Source organism: Pleurodeles waltl, chromosome 3_1, assembly GCF_031143425.1.
Source record: "Pleurodeles waltl isolate 20211129_DDA chromosome 3_1, aPleWal1.hap1.20221129, whole genome shotgun sequence".
Taxonomy (NCBI): Eukaryota; Metazoa; Chordata; class Amphibia; order Caudata; family Salamandridae; genus Pleurodeles; species Pleurodeles waltl.
Window position 1 is genome coordinate 166,532,847 of NC_090440.1, and position 12,179 is coordinate 166,545,025.

Genomic DNA, 12,179 nt, shown 5'->3' on the forward strand with positions numbered 1-12,179 from the left:
CTTAATTTCTCATATCGGATTACAAATGTGCTTCAAATTTGAAGTTTGTGTCCTTTTTCAAAATTTATTGCAAAGGAATTTATCTCGGTTATACGTTAAAAATAAGGCTGTGCAGCCTGCTTGAGGTGGGTCCATAATAGAACTTTGTGCACCTGTGCTAAACGTTAGCACACACATATACCTGACATTTGCAGGACCTTTAGGGTAGCAACAGTTTTTTTTTCCAAGCAGTGTACATTTATCTGGACAAAAAAGGAGGGAACAAGGCAATACAAGATACTGAGTATATGGTTCTGGCTTTTGATTAAATGCTGAGAGGTCACTCCAAGTACTCTCCTGTTTAAATACCGCCTTGAAATCATAAAGGGTGATAGGTGAGGCCTCATGCACTCTCTGGCTATAGACCGGGTGGCCTCTCTAATGCACTCCTGGTTTTATTGGCTGAGTGCCTTGCACCATTGGGATTGCCGAATGGAATTTTGGAGCCTAAGGCAGGGATCAGCAAAGCGGGTTGTTTTTAAACATGAGCCCTACCCCATGAGACCAGTTTTAAAACCAGCATTTGCAATGCAACGGGTCTCGCGTTTGCTCATGTTAGAGCTGATAGCGTAAACTCCTAACCCAACTTTTCACCTATCGGCAAAAGTGTATTTATGTACGTAACCGAAAAAGTACAATTAACTGTGTAAAGCGCTCGACTTCTGCCAAGCGAAATCGCGCTAGTAAAATAGAGAAAAAGTAGTCCATGAGCTGGACACAAAACAGCGAGCCTCGCATGTTTTCTGTACTTGGTCGATGCGCTCGAGGAGGGCTAGCCACCGGAAAAGGCATGACGTGTGCATGCCTTCGACTAATGAAAGCAAGGGGATTTTAATAGGCAAGCCCACGAACCAATAAAAAACACTGACGTGATGTCGACAGGGCTCCAAGCCCTTTTCTAATAGCTAAAGCGTCTCGCTGCGATACGCATGCAACGCAGGCTCGACCCTAAAAATCACATACGAATACCCCTGTGGTGCGTCTCTTTCTGCTCTGCTAGAAAAGCATGTCGGCTGCACCTTGTGTTAATGGTTCAGAGCGTAGCAGATCCAATGTGTGCTACTATTACCTAGACCGGGATGCCTGAGCAACCTACAGAAGAAGGGCAGAGGATACAGCAGTGCTGAACACTCCGAGACTCAGGCGAACCTTTCCAGTTGTTGAAAGCAGCACTGCTTTGCACGAGTGAGCTGTGTCTGTCTTCATTTTATGCGGGCACAGGTGACCTACATAGCAGTAGGTCAGAATCTACTTTGGTCTAAGTGAGAGAACTACAAAGGTACTTACTGGCATGGAACATTGAATGGCGTATAGTAGTTGTGAGATGGCAGATATACCTCAAGGCTTCACCCAAAGGAAGACTGCTCTGAGACAATCTTGACAATCATGAGCTTTCTGATAGGCTGGTCCATCTGTCATTCATATGAAAGTAAATATGTCAGTGTCTGTAAAGGGCTGGTATGCATAAGGAATAGCTACTCACACCCCAGAAAAGGCTGATAGTGTTTGACACTTCTCCGGCCTTCTGGCCTTTCAGGTGTAAAAGCGTGTGAGAAATATCTCAAGTTCCCTCTAGTTCGGTCGACCTCAGGGCTCATTCTGTGAAACCATTTGCAACCAGGATGCTATTTTATTTAATACTAGGCGGCTCAGAGCCTGAGACCAGTGGCTACCGATAGGCTTGAAAAAAAGTGTTCATGTTCTACATAATTTCCACTGGACCAAAAGTAAAATACTTTTTTCACCTAATAAATCACCAGATTTGAAGAACAGGTCGCAGCACACTTATAATTCCTCACAAAAAATGACATCTGCTTTTGGTGTCTCTTCTCAGTGACCTGGGGTTTGCAGCAGCATCAGTTTCCTTAAATGCTTCTAAAACCAGGGCCAAGCGAGGAGATCAGTTGGAGGTACAGTGCTGTAGTCAGGTGTGAACCCTCAAATGTATACATTAGCAGGACCACCAGGAATTATGCAGTTCTGCACCCCCTACATTTTCCGCCAGATTATGGATTTACCATGCTTTTCACTCAGTCCATCACCTGAGGCATTATTTGCAGATGTCAACCAAAATACATTTGTTTCTAGCTGAAACAGACCGCATGTTACTAAGAAGGCGCCACAGATAGTGCTGTGCAGTGCCAAACCCTCTGCAAAGGTTAAGTGGCATATGTAGTTGTTGATAAGCTGTATGTATTCAGGCGTTGGATTGGTACTAAGAGGGAGGAACCCTTGCTCAGAGGCTGTTAATGTGTGTAAAAAAGACAAAATAGTGAAATAATACTGCAACAGAATGCAGAGTATTACGCAGCATAAATAATGTGGTCAAAGTTGCCACATAATTTGGTTCTGCCATGCCACATATTTCCAGTGACTCTGTGAATTATCCATGGAATGTAACATTCACAAAGTAAATGCGGTGGCCATGGGTCAGTGCGATTATTTTATTTATTGACTTTCTCCCTTATAACAATGTGTTCAGAATAGTCCATATCTGAAGCATGAAAAAGTCATCCAGTGGTCAGAAAAGGGCTCTAGTGGTTTCTGCCCAAGTGAAAATAACGTTCACTTATCAGTACCAAGATTTACCATTTAAACACAGCCGAAGTCTGGATGACCATGGTAGAAAATGATTATTACAACTTGACACAATATCTTGAACCGAGAATACAGTTTCCCTTGCTGCTTCACGTCGGACTTGTTCTTCATGAAGTCTAGTCCAAAATGTCGTCTTCTATCCACAACGTCCACCCTGTCAGTGTGACATAAAGTCACTAGCACTGGATAGTTTTTGTAATAAAGGCAGGTGAAGTTCAAGTTTGGCAACCATCTTTTAATCCTGGTGTGTAGCAAAAATCAACAAACACTGGCAAAATTAATTTTGCTAACTTTACCAATTAATATTTCTTTATTTTTGTAAACATATGAAATATGCAAATAAATGACAGAAATATAAAATAAATGAATGGTCCACGAGCCGAGGCATACTAGCCCTGGCACTGAAAAACACTCCTTTACAGTTGATTGTGCCCCTGCTTAGGCAAAATGCTGTTACTCACATTGGAAGACGGTCGATAGATTAAGTGGGTTGACCTACTGCCCATGCTCTATGATGTGGTGAGTGAAAAAAAATGTGAATGATGTTTAAATAAACCAACGGATAAAGAGGGCTGGCCGAAATCCCCTGAGTGGAATTATAGGTATATTTTTATTATGTATAATTTGGAACACAAGTCTGGTAAGCCAAGGTGGTCTCTATGCTAAACTAAGAATCACAGATATGGATCTGCAATAACCACAGGTAGGGAAAACACTCATTAATAATCACCGCTGTAGCATGAGTTCAGAAATGGCCGCAGGGGTTGACTGCATGGTTTTACCAAATAGCAAGCACAGTATGGGTTCAGTTATTGACACAGGACAGCATGTGCCTACTCACAGGCACATAACTGGCTCAGCATTCAGCAGCAACCTCAAGTGCAGAAATGGGCCAGCAGTAGCCACATGTAAAGGCTGGTTTCACACCCCCTACGTGAATTTCTTAATTGGCCAGAGGCGCTATCGATTTAAACCAAAATCACTGGAAAGCAGTCGACTCAGGAATAATTACAGGTCCGCTACAGGCTCATAGTCAAAGGAACTCGACTAGTTTACTAATATTGGCAATCACAATATGGGTTCCTAAATAGTCAAAGGCACAGTATGTGTTCACTAATATTCACAGACACAGTAATAAAAACAGGCACAGTATGTGTTCAGTAATAATTACAGTCACGGTTTGTGTTCAGTGATAATCACAGGCACAGTATGGGTACACTAATAATCACAGACACACTATATGTTCACTAATAAGCACAAGCATAGTATGTGTTCAGTAATAATCACAGGCACAGTGTGTGTTCACTAATAATCACAGGCACAGTGTGTGTTCAGTAATAATTACAGGTACGGTATGTGTTCACTAATAATTACAGTCACAATATGTGTTCGATAATAATTACAGGCACAGTAGGTGTTCACTAAATCACAGGCACAGTATGTGTTCAGTAATAATCCCAGGCACAGTATGTGTTCACTAATAATCAGTCATGGTATGTCTTCAGTAATATTAACAGGCACAGTATATGTTCACTAATAATCACAGGCACAGTATGGGTTTACTAATAATCACAGACACTATGGGCCTGATTACAACTTTGGCGGAGGGTGTTAATCCATCCCAAATGTGATGGATATACCACCCGCCGTATTACGAGTCCATTATATCCTATGGAACTCGTAATATGGTGGGTAGGATATCCGTCACATTTGGGACGAATTAACACCCTCCGCCAAAGTTGTAATCAGGCCCAATATGTTCACTGACAATTACAGTTACAGTATGTGTTCACTAATAATCACAAGCACAGTATGAGCACAGCTGTAGTCACAGTTACAATATGGATTCCCTTGCACACACAAGGACAAAAGTACAGGGGCCCAGAGTGTTTTTGGGAGCATCCTGCTGCCCAGTGCTACGACTGTCTAATACCAATGATGTTTATTTTTGAATCCACCTTCTGGCTTTTCTTTCACCACTCTACACCTCCCGTCTCTTACTCTTGCAGGTTCTCCTTTATCCAGATCTCTCCCCTTGTCACTGCTTTTCTTTCTTTATCTTCCTCTTTTCTGCCTCTTGCCCTTGGTCTAAGTCTGATGATACACAGTGAGTCCTGAGGGCAATGGCCAGCATTTGCAACTGCCAGCATAAATTAATTAATAATGAATTGGGGAGGGGATGTGGTGTAAAGGCCAGAGTTGCTGACTTTGGAGCTGGAGAACCAGGTTCAAGTCTCAGCTCAACATCCTGTGATTCTGGGCAAATCACTTAGGCCCTCATTCTGAGTGTGGCGGCCTTACGACTGCCACACTTGTGGTAGTGGTCCAACCGCCACATAACAACCCTTGCAGTCCAACCACCACATAAACAACCCTGGCGGTCCGACCATCAGGGAACCAGCAGGTCCGCCAGGATCTCATTTCCCGGCGGTCTGGGGGTGGCAGAGATCTTAATCCGCCAGGGCAGCTGCCTTGCGAATTACGACCTCGTCCTCTGCCAGCCTTTTCATGGGGGCTACACCGTCATGAAAAGGCTGGTGGAGAACAAGTTCAGGGGGCTACATGGGGGCCCTTGCACTTGTATGGGCAGTGTAGGAACCCCCTGCCCATGCACCCTTGCAATTAGACAGTGAAACCTGCAAGGTTGCTGGTGCATCCTGCTGGCTACAGCATTGCCACCTGGCTCAATTATGGCCCAAGACAATGCTGTAACCTGTTTCCTGCTAAGCCAGCGGGCAGAAACTTAGGTTTGCTCCCACCGACCTAGCGGGAAACTCTTAATGACTCCGGTGGGGAGGTCCCTGTGTAGGCGACAGCCACCCTGTCAGGAGTTTGGCAGACACTTTTCCATCCGCCAGACTCTTTCGGAGGTCCTTAATCTCCCTGTGCCACCTAAAAATGGATGTGTCCTTTTGTAACATAACTGGTGCTCATGCAAAGCACTTCAATACCTTTGGGTCGAGTTTGCGCTATATAAAACTGAAAAGATAAAGAAGTTTGCTATAGGAAAGTAAAGCACACTATTTTGCTTCAAAAGGGTTTATTCCGAGCAACTATAAAGAATCGGTCTCTGTGTGTTAGAAAACAATCCGAGCATTTATCAGTATGCACCTGTTAGAACAATCACATAATGTTTTCGTACCACCACGTCCCATTGAAACCTGATGCTGGCCAAGGCTTCAGTTCTGTATTAATCTTTGAGGAAATCCTATTATTGTGTATTGCAGGGGAAATACTTTGAGATTCAGTTCAGCCCAGGTGGCGAGCCAGATGGCGGAAAGATCTCCAACTTCCTCCTGGAAAAATCTCGTGTTGTGATGAGGAACCCTGGCGAGCGGTGCTTTCACATATTCTACCAGGTCAGACAACACATTAAGTGGATTCTGTCAGTTGAAAACCAAAAGTGTGCAACCCTATGTGCTTCTTAGCAGATCTAATAAATGCTGAAGTTGCTTCCTTCCACCTTGGCATCCTCATGGATCGATGAAACATTCTGACATCTTTTTCTCTTTGATATTTGATCTCTGGTTGACCGCACCAGAGACCTGACTGTGGTCCAAAGGATCTGATCCCCTTCCCCAAACTGGTTCCACCTGCCGGCCTTCGCAGTGCATGTGACTGTAACAGGCTGTGGCGGGGGCTCTCTGCAGAGTTCAGCACATGGCATTTACTGATTTCAAGCAAAGCACATAGAAGCATATGAATAAAGCACATACCACATTTATACACGGGTGGGTCCAGTTAGTGCTACCTCAAGACGATTTATGGGTGTTAGCAGCGCTTTTGGAATCAGTGGCCCATCGTGCTTCTGGGTTTCTCATTGAACAGTAATTGTGGCCCACAAGTCACTGGCGAGGACAGGTCTGTCTTTTCAAGGTACAGGATAGTGATTAATGGGATGAAGAAGCGGCGTCGGGCCATGGTGTAGCTCACTGTAGCACATTCTGTGCACGGATGCGTGCGCCGAAGGACTTTGTCATTTGTTTCATTGCCTTTCCTGGTGTCGGGTCTGGAGAGACTGTCCTATGCGCTGACGTCATTACGCAACTGCGTGGCTTCCGTGCAGTGTAACGTGAGAGCCGTATTCTTACGCTCATTTGTTCTGAATGCATTTGGCATGTCACTAGTCAGGATGTTGATACGCAGGTGACGTGGCGACGCATTGTCAGCCGTACACGTTTGGTGTTGTGTTATACCCATGAATGTGCCAGGGAGACTGTGCAATTGTTTCTGCTAAATGTTAGGATGTGCTGTTAGAGACGTGCATACAGCGAAATAGCGGTTACAAATAATTGAAATAAATTAGATTCTATCTGAAACAGAGATCACTGTTTTCTCCACATAATCCCCAGTGACCCACAAATGTGCATTTGCACATGAAGATCAGTTCACCATGTCTCGTTTTAAACTATGTAATATTCAGAGGGAACAGGAGCCCACAAGAAATATCCTAACCTTATCTGTATCACAACTGCAAAGCTGCATCGGTTAATCTTGGCCCATATTTTTGTGTTTTCCCTGACTACGGCCATCTACCTTAAGTTTAAACTCTGCTTTCTTGCCTTAACTTGACAGCTTATTGAAGGAGCATCCACAGAGCAAAGAAACAACCTGGGCATCACGACCATCGACTACTACTACTACCTGAGCCAGTCTGGATCCTACAAGGTGGACGACATTAACGACAAGCGAGACTTTCAGGAGACCATGGTGCGTGTTTTCATCAAAGGACTGTGATGCATGTAAAGTTATTTGTGTGGGAGGAAGTGTGTTCTGATTTCAAGGCACATATTCAATACCTTTAAACCTATAAACAGTCCCCTTGCAGGAACTAGATCAGCTTTAAAGCCCTTAGCTTGGCTTAGAAAGCAGCCTGGTAATACCTCAGCCTAAAATACTTCTTCTATTTACACAGAAAAGCAGATGTGATCTGGATCTGCAAACTCACCACTGCCCAGTAATGTAAGAAACTAAGCACAGGAGGAGAACTACCAGCGCAGGGGTCACCATTGTCGTTTATCAATGAGGAACAAATACAATTAAAAAAGGAACAGATAGCCACCCTGATGCAGCCAGCACTAGTCCATATCTAATCAGAAATAGGGCAACTTGCCAAAGTACCCACAATCCACCCATTTCCATGGCAGCTTTTACTGGTGCAAAGGCAACACAAGTTGCCTATGGCAGCGGGTTGGCCTCTTGCATCCTATACGTGTACATACATTTATAAAGTAGAATGTCAATAAAACCTGTGATCTTTTCACTGGATGCTAATGTGAACGTTTTGTCTCTTCAGCATGCAATGAATGTGATTGGGATCTTTGCTGAGGAACAAGCAATGGTGCTGCAGATTGTGGCCGGGGTGCTGCACTTAGGAAACATCAGCTTCAAGGAGAAGGGGAACTATGCAGCAGTGGAGAGTGAAGAATGTAAGTAGCAACAGATAAATATTGGTAGAAAGTAGTGTACTGTGATCTGTTCTGTCTGAATCGTATAGGAAGAGAGGCCTACATAGGTTTACACAACAACATGTTATAGAACCGTGCTATAGAAATAGCTGCTCATTCTTTGCACCTGAGCTCAGATAGAAAGTCCCCTATAACCAGCTGAGCGCTGCCCCGGGTAAGCAATAGATTCCAAACATTCTGTTAATATATGGTTCTGCGGTCCAGGATTTACTTATTATTACTATTCTATTTTAATTATAGAGAGCACGATAACCTCTTACGGTGACTTGGCGCTTTGGTATTAACCAATATAATGGTAATACTCACATGGCAACGTTTTAGATGTTAATGTCTAAGAAGAACTTCAGAAGGCATTGCCCTGAAAACTTTACAGTTAAGTTTTATTAATGTTGTACTTCAAATTAGATAAAGGGATAGGTGACGACCTGGAAAGCACTGTTCATTTCAGAACTTTAAATCAGCAGAATGAAAAGGTAGTTCTCTTTTTTCGTGTGTTTAAGCCCCTGCTATGATCTTACAACTGTTTCATAATTGTATTTAATGGTGTTTCAACATTCCAGTGTTCTAATAACTTATTAGTTGCACGCACCTACATCATTTTATTATTGGAGGTTATCAGAGACGTCGCAAATAAACTATAATAAGGAAATTAGAGGCAGACTTTTATATAGAGGTGGGTTTAATATTCAGTACTACCGGTAGAACTGGCGGAGTTTTGGACATTCCAAGTTGGTCCTGTATTGCAGAGTTCCAGCCAAATTCCACTAGTCGGCATGTGGCAGAATTGTTTCTCTCACACAGCTCCAGGACAGTATGTTGATGAGTGAGATTTGGCATTTCCTAGAGCAATTTCCAGTCGTGAGGAAGACATCCAGTGAGATTGTTCTCATGCGGGCAGTCATGACCTTTTGTGATCAGAAGGCTGCCCCTCGAGTAGAAAATCTACTCGAGTGGCAGGAAAATCAACTTGAGTAGCTGCTCCCTCTAGTGTACTGTGTGGTGCAGTTTGTGCTGATTGTTCAGTGTAGAACGCTCTCCAGGAGCTACACCACGTTGTGAGCAGCACAATGTACTCAGCTCTGCTTTTTGGCAGAAGTCTGCAGAATCTCGCTGAGTTTTTGTGTGACAGCTAAATTCTGCGAGTTCATCCAACCCCTACTTTTACACAGGGATTGCAGACCCTCAATTATGTTATATATACTTTCATTTTTCATCATAATATCTCAGTGTATTCCAATTGGCTAGCCTGAAGGTCTGGTATGAATCTGGCCACTACGGGTCAAATGGAAACACCCTATACAAAATAAGCTGCTACAGCTGGACTTTAAATTCCCATCCATTAACCCAACCACTACTTAACAACTTAATTAATCAATCGATAGTCCTTTTCTTTTTGGAGGGGATATCCATATCAAGGAATCAGTCAGTAAAGCAAAAGAAAGATTTTGAATTGAATGATATGTCCTAGTCATAGGGAATGCCATTTGAAATATGACAGTATCTGTGTGAAGTATGAATACACTCTGTTGTGTTCTTTTTTTGTTTGATTAAACACTACCACAATCACAGCTTTATCAAATTGATTGTATAAAGAACCCTCTGGCTTACCTTTTAATTGTATGCTGCAGAAGCATTTTCAGGGTATTTTGGGGGTCTGCTAGATAATACACGATGTGCATTTACAGATTTCACTAAAAGGGAAATTGCCTGAACTCAAGTCAGACGTTCCTAGAAATGTTGTATATAAAATGCACTAAAGCTTGTAATACCTTGTGCTTAATAATTGTGATTCAGAGATCATGGTGTTAACATACCAGTATGATGGGCATGAGGGATCGGTTTGTTTACAACAGGCAACATACTTTTAATTATATGACGCAAACAGGTGGAAAGTGATTATTTGTTTTATTTTGTTTCATTATCCCTGCCAATTAACGTTTAAAGTGTTCCAAAGCAGCTGTTAATTCAAGTGGGCACTCAGACCAAAGAAGAGTTCCAGACATTTTGCATCCTTTTTTAAGATTGAGGGGCTCATTAGGGATATTATAGTTAGGTTCTGAATTTACACGCACAAAACCATAGAAATTCAGCAGTTATTGAGCAGTTATGGTTAACTCAGGTAACTATAACTTGCGCCCTAAGGTAAGTATAACTCACGCCTTCACCACGTACACCTAATTACTCCACATTTATCATTGATGACATCTTCTATGGCATCATTGATATTATCACTGCAACATCTGCAATAAAATTATTGATGCGAAAAAACTGTTCATGGCGCGGGTGCGAGTTATAGTTACCTTAAGGTGCGAGTTATAGTTACTTGAGTTAACCGTAGCTATAACTGCTGAATTTCTATGGTTTTGTGTGAGTAAAATCAGAATCTAACTATAACATCCCTGTAACCATTGTTTTTTTTCAGTAAATTGTACGTGTGTGTGTGTGTGTGTGTGTGTGTGTGTATATATATATGTGTGTGTGTGTGTGTGTGTGTATATATATATATATATACACATAAACACACACACATAAAAACTAGAATTCCATGTAGGTCTTCTCCTATCAAACAGTTTTAATTGTAGTTACCTTTTGAACCTCCAAGTTGGTGGCTAGGTAATATACAAATATTCACTCTGAAGTAAAGATGCCTGTGTTGAATTAAGTTACAACCACAGGTTTGCTGGTACAAATTCTGGCCCTCTATTGGTGGTAGTCTGAGTGTTAAAAATACATTTATGTGGGCACTACGATGACTCAACAAGAGTCGGCTTTTTCTTCCAAGCTTTTCTTATTTTACCACTAAATTGGTAGTTTGGATTCTGTGTTCGATTCCTGCCTGTTTCTTATAAACGTGAGGGATGAGTTTGTTAGCCAGTGTCTGACTCCAAATAGTGTGGTGGGCCTATGTGGATATTAGCACACCCCCTGAACACAAATGATCACACCAATTTTGGGCATCTGGAAAGTGTTCCTCTCTGGAAAGGAAACCCTAGCGCCGGGGATGGTAGAGGTGATTAGATGCCCCTCGGTCTTGCAGCAAGTCCTTCAGGTGCTCAGCACTGGAACCAAATAATGCAGTGTAAAAGATGGAGCCTGTATAAATATGTGTATTCCATTCTCACTGGTAATCTGTTTTGCCCGTAAACTATTTGTCTAGCAGCTGGAAGACAGTAATCCATTTGGAAGCACGGCTAAGCCACGTATTCCACTTATCCTTAAATATAGCCTCCCTCTCACAAGCAAATGCACATATGCACGCCTAACACTTGCACTATCACACAAATACTCTTGCACATTGACTTCACTCACTCGACCCCACAACATGCACATACCCCCACAAACGTCCACTCTCACACAGGCACTCTTACATACACTCTTAGACAAATAGGTTCACACACCCAACCCCACATACTCATCGACCCCTACACACAATCTGGAGCGTTTACAAACACACACACAATTTATTTCAGGTTGGAACACTTAATTTCAGTGTAGCTATAGTTGTGACTCCTATTTATATTTTTGATAGACTGACTCTTAGGTTTACTAATATTTCACTTCATTTAACAATAAAGCGCATTTTACGTACATTTCAGTATTTTTTTTAACACAAGGGGGTAATTTCAGATGGGTGTGAAATGTGAATATCTGAATTCTATAATCTTGTTTTACAATGAAAGCCACTGCAAGTGTCTCGTAGAGGGCAGCTGTATGGGCGTCCCCAGAATTTTTTTCAGGACTGGGGGCTGTCTGTGGCATCCGGGACTGTTTTTGGCGGGGCCGCAGCCGTACTAGTGCAGGCAGCATAACACTACAGTGGCCGTAGTGTTACGCTGCACTGTGAGCCTGCACACCAGGTTGTATATAAATCTGGCGGGGGGGCAAGCACCCCCCCTTCTCTCCCAACCCCATGGGTGCCCATGGGCAGCTGGTATGAGTCAACCAGCCATAGGTTGTGAAAGACCTCATTAAAACAGCAGCCTACCAATAGGTAAATTACACAACAAGCAGGAGAGATAGGGAGATACGGACACGGAATCTCATTCCCATGAGATCCTACACTGTTCTACACAG

General features: G+C 42.8%; 1 protein-coding gene across 4 annotated transcripts in view; it reads left to right on the plus strand.

Annotated features, from left to right (window-relative positions):
* Positions 1-12,179, plus strand: part of MYO1E (myosin IE) — a 451,378-nt gene that overhangs the window by 207,609 nt on the left and 231,590 nt on the right. For all 4 annotated transcript variants that reach the window (XM_069222075.1, XM_069222077.1, XM_069222074.1 and 1 more), the window contains exons 7-9: positions 5,865-5,996; positions 7,213-7,347; positions 7,934-8,066. In XM_069222075.1, the coding sequence (XP_069078176.1) occupies positions 5,865-5,996; positions 7,213-7,347; positions 7,934-8,066 (400 nt within the window). The remainder of the gene's footprint in view (positions 1-5,864; positions 5,997-7,212; positions 7,348-7,933; positions 8,067-12,179) is intronic.